Source organism: Brachionichthys hirsutus, chromosome 17, assembly GCF_040956055.1.
Source record: "Brachionichthys hirsutus isolate HB-005 chromosome 17, CSIRO-AGI_Bhir_v1, whole genome shotgun sequence".
NCBI lineage: Eukaryota > Metazoa > Chordata > Actinopteri > Lophiiformes > Brachionichthyidae > Brachionichthys > Brachionichthys hirsutus.
The window spans coordinates 4,877,389-4,893,401 of NC_090913.1; the positions used below are offsets into that span (position 1 = coordinate 4,877,389).

General features: G+C 42.8%; 4 protein-coding genes across 4 annotated transcripts; 3 read left to right on the plus strand and 1 right to left on the minus strand.

Annotated features, from left to right (window-relative positions):
• The first annotated feature begins 1,789 nt into the window (after positions 1-1,789).
• Positions 1,790-4,929, plus strand: saraf (store-operated calcium entry-associated regulatory factor). Its single transcript, XM_068751320.1, has 7 exons — positions 1,790-1,915; positions 2,433-2,611; positions 2,899-3,097; positions 3,178-3,453; positions 3,621-3,774; positions 3,901-4,004; positions 4,416-4,929. Exons 1-7 carry the CDS (start codon positions 1,849-1,851, stop codon positions 4,439-4,441), a joined length of 1,005 nt encoding a protein of 334 aa, XP_068607421.1. The 5' UTR covers positions 1,790-1,848; the 3' UTR covers positions 4,442-4,929.
• A 302-nt stretch (positions 4,930-5,231) lies between these two features.
• tmem187 (transmembrane protein 187) lies at positions 5,232-6,035 on the plus strand. Its single transcript, XM_068751416.1, has one exon. It carries the CDS (start codon positions 5,232-5,234, stop codon positions 6,015-6,017), a length of 786 nt encoding a protein of 261 aa, XP_068607517.1. The 3' UTR covers positions 6,018-6,035.
• Positions 6,036-6,679: 644 nt separating this feature from the next.
• si:dkey-9i23.8 (uncharacterized) lies at positions 6,680-9,299 on the minus strand. The gene is made up of 5 exons (XM_068750994.1): positions 9,281-9,299; positions 8,071-8,210; positions 7,931-7,994; positions 7,670-7,840; positions 6,680-6,918 (listed from the first exon to the last, which is right to left on the minus strand). The coding sequence occupies exons 1-5, from the start codon at positions 9,297-9,299 to the stop codon at positions 6,680-6,682; spliced, it is 633 nt and encodes a 210-aa protein (XP_068607095.1).
• Positions 9,300-9,504: 205 nt separating this feature from the next.
• On the plus strand, positions 9,505-14,332 carry ndufs8a (NADH:ubiquinone oxidoreductase core subunit S8a). Its single transcript, XM_068750852.1, has 8 exons — positions 9,505-9,587; positions 10,368-10,423; positions 10,724-10,789; positions 11,749-11,838; positions 11,982-12,090; positions 12,799-12,862; positions 13,199-13,327; positions 13,718-14,332. The coding sequence occupies exons 2-8, from the start codon at positions 10,381-10,383 to the stop codon at positions 13,847-13,849; spliced, it is 633 nt and encodes a 210-aa protein (XP_068606953.1). The 5' UTR covers positions 9,505-9,587; positions 10,368-10,380; the 3' UTR covers positions 13,850-14,332.
• The last annotated feature ends 1,681 nt before the right edge of the window (positions 14,333-16,013 follow it).

Below are 16,013 nucleotides of genomic sequence, written 5' to 3' on the forward strand. Positions count from 1 at the left end.
GCATCTGTTGTTTTGACTCTCAGGTCTTTTCTAATCCACTTCTTTCAATCCTGACCTTGTTTATCTCAACTTGCACTATTCAATAGTCACGCTCTTATTAGAGCTTCTGTGTCCACTCTTAGCCACGTTGATTAGCTCACTGACCAAAACTGGTTAAACTGGTGGAGGACTTCCTCACTTAAACAATTTAATTAACCAGTTAAAATACACTGACTGTAAATCATGCCCAGATTAGGGAGCTGGAATAACGAGGTTAAATTAGACATCAACAAAAGTATTCATAGGATATATTAAAGAAATGACATTTAATACATAATATTTAAACGGTTGGTCCAGCACATGCCTCTTAAGTGTATTCATGTAAAAAAGAAAAGATAAGTAGAGGCTATTTTCAGATTGGAGTGTGATGCAAGTAAAACTTCTACAGATACATGCTGAACATGCCATAAGGAGACTGACATATTGTATGTTTGATTTTTCTTCACATTTGCACTGAGTTGTGTGAAAGGCGTATGAATGAGCCAACAATTAAAGAACCACTACTTAAACAAGGCAAAGCGTAATCTCCTGGTTTAATTCGGTTAATGGATTAAACTCAGCACACTCTATTAAATCCTGACTGGTAAAAGAAAAATATGCAGATGAATCTGAAGCAAGCAATGCTTGTGTCCTCTTCCTCTCGAGCATTCAGTCGTACGATGCCGTGTCTGAAACCACCCATCCTAAAATTTGCTTTGAAATGGACGACAGAAGAAATAAAGAAAGTTTGGCTGATTGCCATTTTGTTCAGTTGTCTTCAATTGACCCAGATTCATTCCCATCAGGTTCTACAGACACTGAGATGCGTTTAGAGGGGCGTATGCATGCTCAGGAGAGCCCAGACGGCGATCTGGCTCATTGAGTACATGAACCGCTTGCCTCACTGATAGTAATTCAGTAGATGACCAGTTGACTGTGATTAAGAAACTGGGTTTTGGTAAAGGGAAATGATGCCAGTGAAATATATACAAGTTTTGGTGAGGGGGGGAAAAAATAAATACATCTTATGATGGCAATGTGACTGATTATTTTATTTATGTTTTTAAGGGAGCAAGGGTTTGATTTACGGCTGATCATGTATGCAATATTTTGTACAATGTAAAAAAGATTTCTTTGTAAAGATGCCCGTGATGCATTTTGTGAAGGGGCATTGAATGATATTGTAAATATCTAACTTATAGCAGATATTTAATATGGGCTGAACAGTCGGTGACAGAACAAATAAAAACTTGATTTTTACAACTAATTCTGTCGTGTTCTCTCTTTGTGTTGATTTCAGTTCACGTTAACTCAACTAAAAACACATTTTGCCACAAACTCCTTGTGACATTCATCCATGCAAATAGTGTCGATTTCTCTCCTTTTTTCTTTTTCTTCCACAAACAATATGCAATGTTTTGAAATGGAAATCTGTTTGTGAGACATCAATAGTTGTCCTCCTTGAAATGCAGCAGTCTTCACTTTGTAGCCCTTATTCTTAAGAAGGGCAAATTGTTATTTGTTAAAAGCTTTGAAGATGCGTCTTTTAATAGCTTAAGAATTCTTGTCAGCATCCAGACCTTTTCCGGTAGGACCTTTTATGTTTGCGTGATTCCTTTTTGATTGTGTGCGCTCCAATTTGTTGTTGTGTTTTGCACTTCAGGGCCACCGTAGGAAACTGATGGCAAGACGTCATAACTCTGCGTCAGAGCTCGAGAGGAGTCGTGCGTGTTCGCCATTGGTTGATGGGAGGAGAACACGTGACGAAACACGGAAGTTTATTGTTTTTAGCTTTTCAGCGAGCCTGTCTCGGATTATACAGCAAAGAAAATGGCGCGTTTGATTACGACCGCATTTCTGGTTTTGTTGGCGCGTCACGCCCGGAGTTGGGATGACGGTAGGTGTACCTGAAGACATGAACCCATTTAAATCGGAACCACTTATTTAACGCATCGAAGACAACTGCTACGTTAGCTTAGCTGTCTGTGACCGTGTCGACCCAAAACAAGCGGAGCAGTATAAGTTACATATAATTTAGCGCCGATATTTATTTATTTTGCTGTTTTGGGGTTGATAATGACTCAAAACCACCATAATAGTGTCCAAACTTGGGAAAAGTGGGTTTTTCATAATATGAGACCTTTAATGATCTCTACGCGACAAAAATCCAAACACAAAGCGTTTGTTTTTAATGCTATTTTTTTATTAATTGAAATGAAAGGCCTATCAAATAGTAGTGGGCTAGAATCACAGAAGCTTTATGGCAGGATTTCTTACACCTTTACAAAAATAGTAATTAAAAAATCAGACTCCCATTGATTGATTGATGTAGTAGGAAACATGAATAACAGAAAGGTATACATGCCACTATTTTCCAGGTATATATATATATAATAGAAACTCTTCCACGACAGGCGGCGTGCTTTTGAGAGACGTCCAGGTATTGACTTTGTACAAAGGCCGCCACACCACAGCAAGGCGTTCCAGCCCCATCCCTCAGCTCCAGTGTGTCGGAGGCTCGGCAGGCTGCCAGGCCTTCCTTCCTGAGGTGGTCCAGTGTCTGAACAAAGGCTGGGATGGAGTCGATGTGCAGGTGAGGAGGAGAGGTGCTGGTCAGGTGTGAGGGCAGAGACTGGGTGAATGGAGATTAGTCCTTAGTCCTTAGATTCTTTGTTTTAACTCTTTAAATGCTAATTCAATATCTTTTAATGTTTGCCTTTTTTTTCAAAGACATTCAAGTATCAAATATGGAACATCAATTATTTTCTCAATGATATATAATATTTACAACAGAGCTGATATCTTCTATTAATAAAGCCTTTGATTTTGGGACATTTTCATTGTTTTTGGACGTTTCATTTTCCTCCGTTTCCCTCACAGTGGGAGTGTAAGACTGACATGGACCAAGCGTACAGATTCGGTAGCATTGAGGTGAGCTGTGAAGGCTACAACCACCCCGCTGACGCCTACATACTGAAGGGCTCCTGTGGGCTGGAGTACAGGCTGGAATTGACTGAAGAGGGCCAGAGGAGGACTCGGGGCAGCTGGGGTTCCCAAAGTGGATTCAAGGGATTTGGAGGTAAAGAAAGTAGCGGCTCGGTTCCCACACAAAGACGACATACATAAAAACACTCTTCTTTTACCCTTTGTCTCTTTTAGACCTTGGGGGCTTTGCCTCCGGCTTCTTCGGCGGTTTCTCTGGAAACGAGCGTCAACATCAGCAGCAGAGCCGCCAGAGCTCGGACCCGACAGGCGGCGACGGCTCGGGAGGCCTGCTGGTCATTGCAGTCCTGCTGCTCCTGGCCTACGGCATCTACAAGCTGTTCCTCAGTGGGAACACAACTCACTGGGGGCAGGATGACGCACAGGCTGGCTACCCCACAGCCCCCCCACCCACAGCACCACCACCCCCAGGATTCAAACCTGATTTCACAGGTTGTTAATGGAGGATAGAGATGTCTGCAGATTCAGATTCTTCCATGCCGTGCTTTACTTTGCTGGAACCTAGCCAGGTTGCTATGGGCAACAGGCATCATGTTCTTTAGAAATATCCGTGTTCATATAGGATGGAATTAAATGACTTGTTCTGCCTTTGTGTTCAGGCTACAGCGGTGCCAACCCAGGCTACGGATTTCGCCCTGACTACACTCAGAGACAGCAATACAGAGGAGGCCGAGCTTCTCCTCACACAGGCGGAGGCTTCTGGACCGGCTTGGGCTCTGGAGGGGTGTTGGGATATCTTTTGGGTCGTCAAAGGTTCGTTTAGAATGAAGGGAGAGAAATGCACGATGTCGCGTGAATCCCCGAAACGACTATTTTTCCCATTTTACCACGCCCATTCCCTTCAGAGCCCTTCAGGTTGCCATTTTGCGTGCTTTTCAGGAGCCATTCCTCTGGATACAACCACGGCGGTTACAACGAGAGCAGACGTCCTCCTGCTGGAAGCCCCTCCTCCGCGTTTTCCTCCGGGACACGCACCGCTTCAGGTAGAAGCAGAGCCAGTCAGAATGAGTTAGACATTTGGTAATTGGATTGTGCGTCTTAAGTTAAGACTCAGTGTGGTTTAAGCGTCTGATACGACCTCAATGTTGGGTTGCTGCTGTTTAAAATAGGCATTTCAAACACATAACATTACATCATCAGGACACGTAATTGTTTATTAATCGTATACCATAGAATGTGATAATAATACTTAGCGCTGTCTCAAACCAGGAAGGTAAATAAAAGCAAAGTAAACGATGCACATTCAACATTAAGACGATGGTGACTCAGAATTCAGAAATTCATCCTAATAAAGGAATAAAACTTCAAGCATGATCTTTTTGTGATTGCAGTTCCGTTCAGAGTCATGGACACAACTGGCTGACTGATTGTGTTTATTCTTGTTTGTTCGTTAGGCTTTGGAGGAACCAAGAGAAGATAGAAGCCATCGCAGGTCGCAGACTCTCTATGTTTGACGGAATTTTAAACTTGTGCACTGTTTACTCGCCGAACCGTGAGATGACCCACCAAAGTCAAAATATATACAGTTGTTAGGAAGTACTAGACCCATTTGAAAAATACAAGTTCTTATTATATATATATATATATTCTTCTAGCCATTATGTTTCCCATTTTACTTTAGTTCCTTATCTACATCAAGGTTTTTATTTTTCGCTCTGCATTTGTCTCGAGTGGTGATCGTCTGTGTGACGTTGAATAATTCAATATATTTCTATGTACTTAAAATGCTCAATAAAGGGGAGAAATACTACAGGGTTCCCTCTCCACATCGTAGTTCTGCTTCCGCTCCCTCAGTACATCGCGATATTTTATTACTCCATTCTCGTGAGATTTTTGTTATATTTGAGTAAATAAAAAAACTAAAAATTTCCAATAGTTTCATTATTTTCGTGTAAAAATAAATTCTAGCCTAAAACGGGAGAAAACAGTAAATAAATGAAAAATAAATTTAAGTTCCCGCATGTCGTGCGTCCTCGGGGTTCTATTGTCTAATTGAGCTCTTCTGTTCGTAAAGGGTACAAATACACTTAAATAATATAATAACTATGTTACCTGTACTTCGTGATTTCTCCCATCTCGCGGTATTCTGGAACGTGACTTTAAAGTCCGGAACAAGGAGGGCTGCTCGGAACTTTGACGCTCCGAACGCCGCGTTTCGAGCAGACTTCACTCGAGGATCGCTTCCGTTCGGAATAAAACCCAAACCCAGAATGAGGTCGGCTCTGCGCCACGTGTCGGTGCCGTTCGTGCTCTGCGTCGCCCTGGCGAGCACCCGTCTGTTCGACGACGTGCAGCTGGACCTGTCTTACGCGCATTACGCAGAGACACCGGTCGACTGGCTGCCCTGCCTCCTGGCCATGCCCTGTAACTGCCTGGTGAACGCGGCCTACATCGGCCTCGGGCTGCACTGGCTGCGGAAGCCCAGACGCGCCGAGGAGACCGAGCGCGGCCAGTACATGCGGGAAGTGTTCGCCATCATGGCTGTCTTTTACGCGCCCGTGCAGTGGGCGCGTTTGGCCGCGCTGCGGCGCGCCCCCGCCGTGCTGGACCAGTGGTTCACCTTGCCGATCTTCGCGTGGGTTCCGGTGTGGATCGGCTTCGCGCGTCGCGGGGAGGCGCGGTGGCGCGCGTCGGAGGCGGCGGCGCTGGAGCTGCTCTCCCTCTGCAGTTACGGCTTGGCTCTGGCGCACCGGCGGGGCTTCGACGCGGCGCTGGGCTGTCACGTCGCCTTCGCGGTGTACCAGGGCGTGCGCGCGCAACGGGATCTCGGAGACGGACGCACGCGCATGTATCTGCTGCTGGCGGTGCTGTCTTGCGCAGGGTTCGTGGTGCTGAAGCTGCTCGATCACTGGCTGGCGCGCTATTGGCTCTTCCAGCGGCTCACCGGGCATTTCTGGTCCAAAGTGTGCGACGTGCTCCAGTTCCACTTCAGCTTCTGCTTCCTGACCACGCTGACGCGGAGAGCGCGCAGGAAGACGGCGTCTCAGCGGGAGTAAAGAAGCAATCTGGGTTCAGAAGGAAACTCAAGAGTTGATTTATTCCATCTGTCTGAGAACAAAGCAAACTAGATCACAAAAGTGAGGACGTGAGGACTGGACAAATATTCCTCAGTGGTCCCTGCAGCCAGAGAAAGCACATGAGACATCTCCATGAATGTTATGATGCGGAGTTAATCACAGATCGAGCTTCTGTCATTGGGCGGAGTGAGGGGACCAGCTGTATATATTTTAATAATAATTGTTCTGAATGGAATAATAAAACAAACCATTTCAATCTGGTGTTCATTATAATTTCATACGCTAAATGTCGTAAATGTATGAGACTCTTAAAAAAAGTTATTTTTTTTCACAATTCGATCAAAATTCTCTGCGCTGAACTCGTAATTTCATAAATTATGGCAAAAAGTCCACGCTGCTTGCTTCAGACATCTTCCGGTGAGGACTGTGCCTTTAAATGAAGAATGCTCAGGCTGTTAGTGAAATATTTAGAATGTTCGTGTTTTCAACCACATAACATTTTTATTATACACATTAGAAGTACTGTGGTACACGGGCAGGATGTTGTCACAACAGCACAGGCGCTTGTCCTCTTCTCGGTTCCAATGATCGAATTACTTCTGAACTCCCAAGCGATGACCTTGATGGACGTCCTCGCACGTCTACAGGTCACGTTTAGAGACAGCAGTGAGGACAGGCTCTGACCAAGACTTCCTGCTGGTCCACAGCAGGGCCAGGCCTGCCTCCCGGAATTCATAATGGGAGCAGTATATTAACGGATTCAGACCACAGTCGAGGTACGACATCACTGACGACAATGTCCTTAACCAATCGGGTGCTGGCGACAAATCCATTCTGCCCAACAGGACCGAGCCAATCAGCCGCTGCACACAGAGGATAGCTGTAAGGAAAGGAAAGCTGTGTTAGCTGGACAAAGGCAGTTGGCACAAACAGATGGAGTCAAAAGTGAAGATGAATGTTGAGGACAAATGTTTGAGGAATCACAAAACGGCTCGAGCAGGAAAATGTTGGACGAGCTACTGCCGCCCCCAAGATCTTGATAAAGAACTAATGTAACTGTATAACCTATTCTGAACCAATAGTGTAGCTTTGTTAAAAGTTAAAAGGCAGTTTAATTAATCCTTTAAAGCCCGCACCATGATTCACATTTTTGGAAAATAAGGTCTTAATGGAACCTTCTGACAAATTTGTCCAAAAAAAGAAAAGTGCTGTAATTCAAGTAACTTTTGCAAAATCCTGATTTTTTTTTTAATGGAAAATGCAGACGCATGTGTTGACTTGTATCTATCGGCTTTTTCAGAGAAAAAAAAAAGGTCAAACTTCTGAAGTAGAAGTCTCAAAATCCTGAAAGGCCATGTGTATCAAATATGATACGTTTGGCAATAAAGGGTTAAAAAATAACATTCTGATGAACTGATCTGTTGTAGATAAAGCCACAAATATGTTTTTCAGGATTTCTATGTGTGTAACCGACCCCCCATTCCAAAAAATAATAATGATGAGTAGAGACAAATGCAGCACTTCAGAGACCTTCTGAACATCTGTATTAACTGTAATAAGAGACGACTCCGCTGCTATTAACACCGGACCCTGACGTGATCTCTTGGAGTCTGTACTGGGTGGTGCCGTACCTATACTCCCAATAGAGGAGGAGATGAAGGCAAATTTCAGCAGGCTGACGACCTCGCACCACGGGGACCTCTGACCTCCTGTCAGCAAGGCCAACAGTGAGCCGGAGACAATGAAGAGGGAGCAGCCTTTAGAACAAAGCAATTCATTGTCAGAATTTGTGACTTCCTTCTCTGAAACTACATGCCGAACCCCTCGAAGGTGGGCTGAGACGCGTGCAAATACACAATATACAATCCTGTAATGCAGTAGCGGTTGTGTACCTAGGTCTGACAAGGTGAGACTGATGAAAGGAAGCCAGTAACGACAGCAGAATTGACCCCTGCACTGAAAATAAAATAAGAAAACAAGAGAGGTGATCACAGTTGAGTTCATATAAAACGCATATAAGGAGAACCCTTACCTTGACTTTAACTAGCAGAACAAGGCTGTTTCCTACGACTCCCATGACCACCTCCAGTCCCAACACAGCAACCAGCAGCCACCTCTCTGCCTCTGACAACAGGCGTTCTGCAGCCACAGTCCCATTAAACCAGTCATTCACTGAAAGATAAGGAGCACAGGGTCTATCTATCTTCGCAGAGGTGGGAGAAATAAAACCGGTCAATGGCAACATGGATATGTGTTTGCCCATTCTAATAGAGCTGGTTAATGTCAACGAAATACATTGTTTAAAAGCAGGTGAAATTGTGGCTTATGAAAAAAAAAATCAAGTTAAATATATGTGTAATATTTTTAGAATCTATCTCTGATTTGCAGCAATTGTCTGTGCTAATATGCATATGTATATAATAATTAAAACAAATTGCATCTATAATTAAAGTGTTTTAATGGATGTTGTCCGAGACACTGTTATAGCATGTGTGTGATATGATAAGATAAGATAATAAGATAAGATATTTTGATTTGATTTGATTTGATTAAGGTAAGTTCAGATGAGATAAGATAAAATAGGACCGGATAAGATGAGATAACATAAGATGAGATATTCCTTTATTTGTCCCACAAGGGAAAATCCCAAATCTATTTAGTCAGTTATTATCATTATTACGATGTTTCCATTTTTCTCATGCGTATGGACGGATTAAGGGCTAACGTCAATGTCAGCCTCTTATTTGAAATATGATGTAAAAGAAATACACTTACTCTTACGGCGAGCGGGACCGGCTGCAGCCCTCAACAACGGTTACTAGGCGTTTCAATGGAGCGCTCAGAAGGAAGTGTCATTGCTACCATTTTCAATTAAAATGCACATGCTCCATTTAGCTCATCTGGAATGGCTGTGACGCGCATCGTGTGTGCTTGGAATTCAACTTGCACTGGTGTTGGGCAGGAGGTCGATGCAAAGGACAGGGTGAAGTGGAGAAGGTTGGTTTGCTGTGGCGACCCGTGGTACAGCAGTAAACTTCATCACCCATATTAAAACCGCTTGAAGTTTTTTTGATGGTCAGATGGGCCCCTCTTCTGTTGTTATTTGTGTGCCAGCTGGAAAATCACAAATAATATAGTTAATGATATACGGTGTCCAATTTAGTGGACACATGATTAATCACGATTTTTATTACTATTATTATTATTATCTGCAAGGGACATTTCTTTCCTGCAAGGCACACCTGCGCTTCTGTTGGCCATCCTGTTTTTGATTTTTTTTTGTTTTTGTTTACAAAAACAGACCAATGGGTGGCAGTGCATGGCAGACATGACCCGCTAGCGCCCCCTGCAGTGGCTGATGCGCAACTGTGACATTGAGACGGTCACGTGTGTCGTTTTGTCGCTACACTGTAACGAGACGAGCAATAGGTCCGGAAACGTCGTCGGACGTCCGTGACGTTATCACGTTGTGACACTTCCTGTCTACGCACACGCAGTTCCGTAAAGCTTCCGCTGTTCTGGTTAAGAAGGCCAAATAGCCGAAAACAGGTGAGTTTAAAACCATTAAAACGTATTTATTACCATGTTGTTTTACGTCAAATCAAGTTAAACTTTATTTTCTTTAATTTACGTTTGATTTGAATGATTTAGCATCATCCCAAGTGCCCTTTGCATGAACGTCCTTGACAGATACTTCACGTTTAAGGGGCTAATCTGGCTACTAGCCTATTTTACCTTCAGCGAATCACACTGAACTACAATTTACTAAGAATCGTGCTACGTACCGGTGCACATTCGACGTATTGCGAAGTCAAATATTCACAATAGGAGGCCAAAGACAGCCATGTTGTTAACAACCAGACATGTCGCTGCTACAACAGTCATCGGGTGCATGCATTGATCTTTTTAATTGTCCTTGGTAAAACTACTCTGGTGCCGCTCCTTGCTTTATCTTGAGGCTGAGGGTGAGAAGGCAAAATCGAATCTGATTAAAGCAATTTAACTCTGACATTTGCACCCTCATACCTTCAGATGTTATTGTTGCAAGTTCTTAATGGACTTCATCCGCTATTGATGATGACTGACATAGGCGATGCACCATTTGAGTCCTCTGGAGAAAAGCCACGTGAAGTTGAATCTTGCTTTTCACACTGCTGTCATGTTAGCAGGAATAGGATTATATACGTTTTAAGATAATGCCAGATGGTGGACGGTATACACAGATGCGTTATAGCCTCTCTTTTTTTTAAATCCAGCTAATAAATATTCAATAATGCATTTATGCAGTTGCTATATTTAACTGTTCCTGATTATGTGGTCTGATTTCAGCTTCCAACGTAGGATGGCTGCAAAATTGCCCTTACTTTACTCCATGTCAAGGCCAGGTAAGAAATATCAGATGTTTCAGTTGTGTTTATCTCAATACTCCAACAACAACATTTATATGTAAAAAAATAGATCACAACAAAATAATAATATCATTTTCAACTTGGATAGCATCAAACCTAGATCCTGTCAAACATTAGCGTAAACAATTATTATTGATTTCATGTCAGTCTGTTTGATAAACGAGATCCCATTACTGTATCTGTCATATTGCATGATCAGTGGCAGATATTTATGTAGTAAGTAACGAATGTCTCCGCTATCTTCATAAATGCAATTTCTGATTTCTCTGCTTTCAGGCACTTTGGCGGGCAGCTATAACCTTGTTCGGTCCTTCAGTGTGTCCGCACTAAGGGGAGGATTCAGTAAGTTCCACGGCAACACGCAGCAAGCGCAGGTCATCCTGTTGGATTGTCTGTGATTAGTCTATTCTTCTAGTCTCGGTTGTTCTGGAATCAGCGCTGCTTTGACAACCGAAAACATTAATTCTGAGAAGAAGGAAAAGGAAAAGAAAATCACGAATGCAACTTTTTTGTTAGGAAGACACAAAAAAAATTAATAACATTGATTTTAATTTGCTAACATTGAAAGGGGTCATTGGGTCAAGTCTCTCTGCAAGTCAAAATGTTGGAAAAAGTCATTGCACAAGACATGATCTTGCTTACACTTATTTCTAGCTTTGGCCTTTCTCTAAAACTATTTGTCCTCTTTCTGCTTGTGGAGTTTGACTATAGAAGCTGGTGTTTCTCACAATTGCTCAGACTCTAGGGATTCTGCCCCGCTAATGAAGTTAGCAATACAGGAATGGGTCACATAAATCCCATCTCTCTGTCCTGTTTTATTTCTGGAATATGATTTAAAAAAAAACATCAGTTATTATTTTATTGTTTTTATACACAACAACCAATATTTAGTATACTGCAGCTGGCAAAGGGCACCAGGCAGTGATGCCAGGCATTTTCATTTTATCTACCTGTGCTAAAAAAAATATTTGTTGGAAGGACCCTCTCCTTCCAACAAATATTTTTTATTAGGATCATGTCATGTCTACCTGCTCCATAGGTATAAATAACCCAAGGAGCAGTGAATGTCCATTTCACATAAATGTTTCAATGGAGTATTTTAGCATTATACATATTACCAAGCTGCGGTGAACAAATGTTTTTATTGGTATCGTTTTAAAGTGTTGGTAATAAAGATGAATTAGTCATGAAGGAATTACTTGTAAATTCTTGAAAATGGTTCTAAGTGTATATTTTAAGCGTATATTCATGGATGTTCACGAACGCCAGCTGGTCTCACTCAATTGTGTTTATGTGTGTAGAGTATGTGAATGCCCAGGAAGAACTCACCGACATGAAGTCCATCACAGACCGAGCTTCTCAGACGCTGTTATGGACAGAGCTGTTCAGAGGTCAGCTGAACTCAACCTACGAACATTTACAATCATGCTTTGGGACGCTGTTGGTTATTTTTAGTATTAGTTTCAGTCATAGAGAATTTTCATTTTTTAAATGAAAAGATTCCAAAAGTTAAATGATTGTGTTGTGATGCCAGGTCTGGGCATGACAATGAGCTACTTGTTCAGAGAGCCTGCCACCATCAACTACCCCTTTGAAAAGGGCCCACTGTCACCCCGCTTCAGAGGAGAACACGCCCTCCGTAGGTGAGGAGGACCGCTCGACATCGAATCAGTTCATCATGGCATGTCTTGACAGATTTTGTGACGTTGTGTTTTCAGCCAAATGGATAACTGTTGAAACGAGGAACATGGAGAGCTTCTACGCAGAGTTTTGGTTTCAAACGACCATGCCATTCACTCCTAGATGGGAAAAGTCCCACGCAAGCTTGATTTTGATTAAATCTAGTTCGTCATTTAGTTTAATTAACAAATGGGCGGTAAATGTGAGTGTGACACAATATTTTATCATGGTCTATAGGCAATTAAAAATTGGTGCCCAGCAAGCCAAAATATCAGCAACAGCTTAAAAGTAACCGTGTTCTTTTTGCCGTTTGTGCAGCGGCTTGATTAAGACCTGTCGTTTCCCCCAATACACAAATTCAGGTTTGGAAACACTGTATTCTCCGGACTGTACGTTACTCCGGAGTATAAATCCATTCGTTAATAAATGCGCCATGAAGAAGAAAATACTCAAAAAAATCTCGCAAAACAATCTCGCAAAGGAATGCTGAAAATATTTTTGCGCATACTTAAGGTGAAACTGCGGATAGCTGGAAGTTTATTGTACATATTTTAATATATATAAGTCACACCTGAGTATAAGTTGCAATGCCAGGCAAACTATGTGGCTGTATAGTATTAATGTATTATTGCAGCACTCTAGATGAAACTTTGTCAATGATATTCACTCAGGTACCCTTCAGGAGAGGAGCGCTGCATCGCCTGCAAGCTGTGTGAAGCCGTCTGCCCTGCCCAGGTGCAAACACTCAAATATTGACACCGGTCACTTTTGGAGTGTGTAATTTAGTGAAGTAGAAAGTATTAAATTTATTTGTCAAATGTAAAGTACAGATCCTCAAAAAATAATAATAATTTAAGTACAGTACTAAAGTAAATCTACTCCGTTACTGACCACCTCTGGTTTTTGCATGAGGCCATTTGTAAAACAGTTGAAGCTCAATAGAGGATTGGTGCTGCAACAGGACGATGACCCGAAGCACAGAAGCAAATCAACTTCAGAAGAATAAACTACGCGCTCTGGAGTGGAGAGAGCATTGAGATGTTTCTCTGTTAATCACCGTCTTATCTCCAGGCCATTACCATCGAAGCAGAGACTCGTGCTGACGGCAGCAGGAGGACGACCCGCTACGACATCGACATGACAAAATGCATCTACTGTGGCTTCTGTCAGGAGGCGTGTCCTGTGGATGCCATTGTCGAGGTACGTGTGTCGGGTTGAGGAATCGGTGGGTGTCTGCAGGTCACCAGAAAAAGTGTGCCGTCGAATCCCGACTACAAGCGCGGTGTTTAATTGTTGTAAAGTGAAGCATGATTGGCCAAAAACGGGTGCATTTCTGGAAAAGCTCTGATTTCGAGCCAACGAAATAAGAGTTCAATAAAGCTTACACACCACTTCCTAAAAAGTTAAAGGTCCAAGAAGAAAGCTTTATCTGAATCAAAAAACAGAATGAGTGGATAAGCTTTGATAGTTAGATGTTGATTTTAGTCGGCAAATTAAGGACACACTTCCATAAACTCTGATACTTGAGCATCCGTTTCTTGATTTGTAATTTCGGTCCTTTCTCCATTCCCTCTTTTCTCCTTTCTTCAGGGTCCTAACTTTGAATACTCCACTGAAACCCACGAAGAGCTGCTCTACAACAAGGAGAAGCTTCTCAACAATGGAGACAAGTGGGAATCAGAGATTGCTGCCAACATAAAAGCTGATTACCTCTACCGATAAACCACACACACACACACACACACACACACACATAAATATCACATAGCATGACCCCTCTGATACACACATTCAGCCATACTGTACAAACATACATGCATTTAGGTTTGCAGATTTCTGTGGTGTCGATTTCATCCCCTTCTGATGTGATGGATGAACATTCATATATCAGTTTATATTGTTTAGATGAAATATTTAAAGTAGCGCAATGAAAACCACTTAATCTCTCTGTCGTGAGTGCACAACGGCCCGCTGCAGCAAGGTCCAGTCTGGAGGAACTTGGCGTTCTTTTTCCCACAGTCCCACTGGCCTTAAAGGAAGGAGATTGGGCCATTCGGTGACAGACTCCTTGCTGTACACGTAACTAGATAGCTTTTGATTCTGATGTCCCACCAGCTATACAAGATTTATTGTCATCTTGGGCATCCATGCAGAACTTTGTGGGTGTTGTGTTCTCTCCAAACTGAATAAACTCTAGAATGACCACCTGATGTGTTGAGAGTTTTAAATTCCATTTTGGTTTAGGAAAGTATATACCAGGCAAAGTGTGCTGGTTCCCATTTTCAAGAAGAAGGGAGACGTACAGAGTTGTGTAAACTATAGGGGGATAAAGCTAATGAGTCCTACGATTCAGTTATGGGTAAAAGTGGTTGAGGCTAGACTGAGGACAGAAGTAAATATTTGTGGTCAGCAGTATGGATTTATGCAGCGGAAGAGTACCACAGAGGCAACGTTAGCGTTGCGGCTAGCAGAGACGTACAGGGAAGGTCAGAAGGAGCTGCATTGTGTCTTTGTAGATCTAGAGAAAGGGTACTGCATGAGGAAGTCTGGAGGGTACAGTAATGCTGGAGAAGTACATTTTATTTACAGTTGTGCCAATGAGTTTACACACCCTGGTGGATTCTTTATTTTTGGGGCATTTCTCAAAGAATATGAATGAAAACACAAAAACCTTTTTTTTCCCACTCGTGGTCAGTGAGTCCATTTGTTGTGAAAGAAATGTGTGAACTCATTCCAAATCACCACAACAGAAGGAAATATCAAAATGACCCTGTTGAAAAGTTTACACACCCCCCAGTGATGTTTGGCTTGCTCGACAAATTGGTTTGAATGGCTGCTAAAGGTAACCATCCTCACCTGTGATCTGTTTCCTTGCAATCAGTGTTTGATTATAAAAGGTCTGTAAGATTTCGGGCTCCTGACAGACCCTTGCATCTTTCATCCCGAGCTGCGCTGATGTTTCCCGTTTCTGAGTCATGGGGAAAGCAAAGGAACTGTCACAGGATCTACGGAGAAAGGTAATTGATCTTTATAAAACAGGAAAAGGATATAAAAAAATATATCCAAGGCACCGAAAATGCCAATCAGCAGTGCTAAAACTCTGGTAATCAGACGGGTTCTGTCGAAACCAAACCACGGTCGGGTAGACCAACAAAGATTTCTGCAACAACTTGCAGAAAATGTTTTTGTGATGCACAGAAAAACCTCAAATAACTTCGGGACTGAAATTCAGGACTCCCTCAAAAGAAGTGGTGTGGCTGTTTCAAGAAGCACAACGAGGAGGCACGTGGAGAAAATGGGTTGCCAGGAAAAGAGAGCCACGAAGGAATCTCGCTTGCAGGATGCTAAACACAGACACAAGCCTCTAAATTTCTGGAGCAAAATGATTTGGAGTGATGAGAACAAAATGGATCTTTTTGGCCACGTTACGTTTGGAGAGGAGTCAACAAGGCTTATCATGAGAGGTGCGCCATTCCTACCGTGAAATACGGGGGTGGTTCGCTGATGTTTTGGGGATGCGTGAGTTCCAAAGGCACTGGAAACCCGGTCAAAATTGATGGCTGGATGAATGCAAGCAGGTTATCAGAAAATACTGGAGGAGAATTTATGTTTGTCAGCCTGAAAGCTGCGCATGGGTGGCACTTCGATGTTCCAACAAGACAATGATCCAAAACACAAGGACAAGTTGTCCTGCCACTGGCTCCAGCAGAATAAAGTGAAGGTTCTGGAGTGGCCGTCTCAGTCTCCTGACCTCAATGTCATGGAATCACTGCGGTGAGAGCTCAAACGCGCTGCTCATAACAGAGGGCCCATGAATTTACAGGAACTGGATGCTTTTTGCCAAGAAGAATGGGCCGCTTTACCATTAGATCATACACAGAACCGC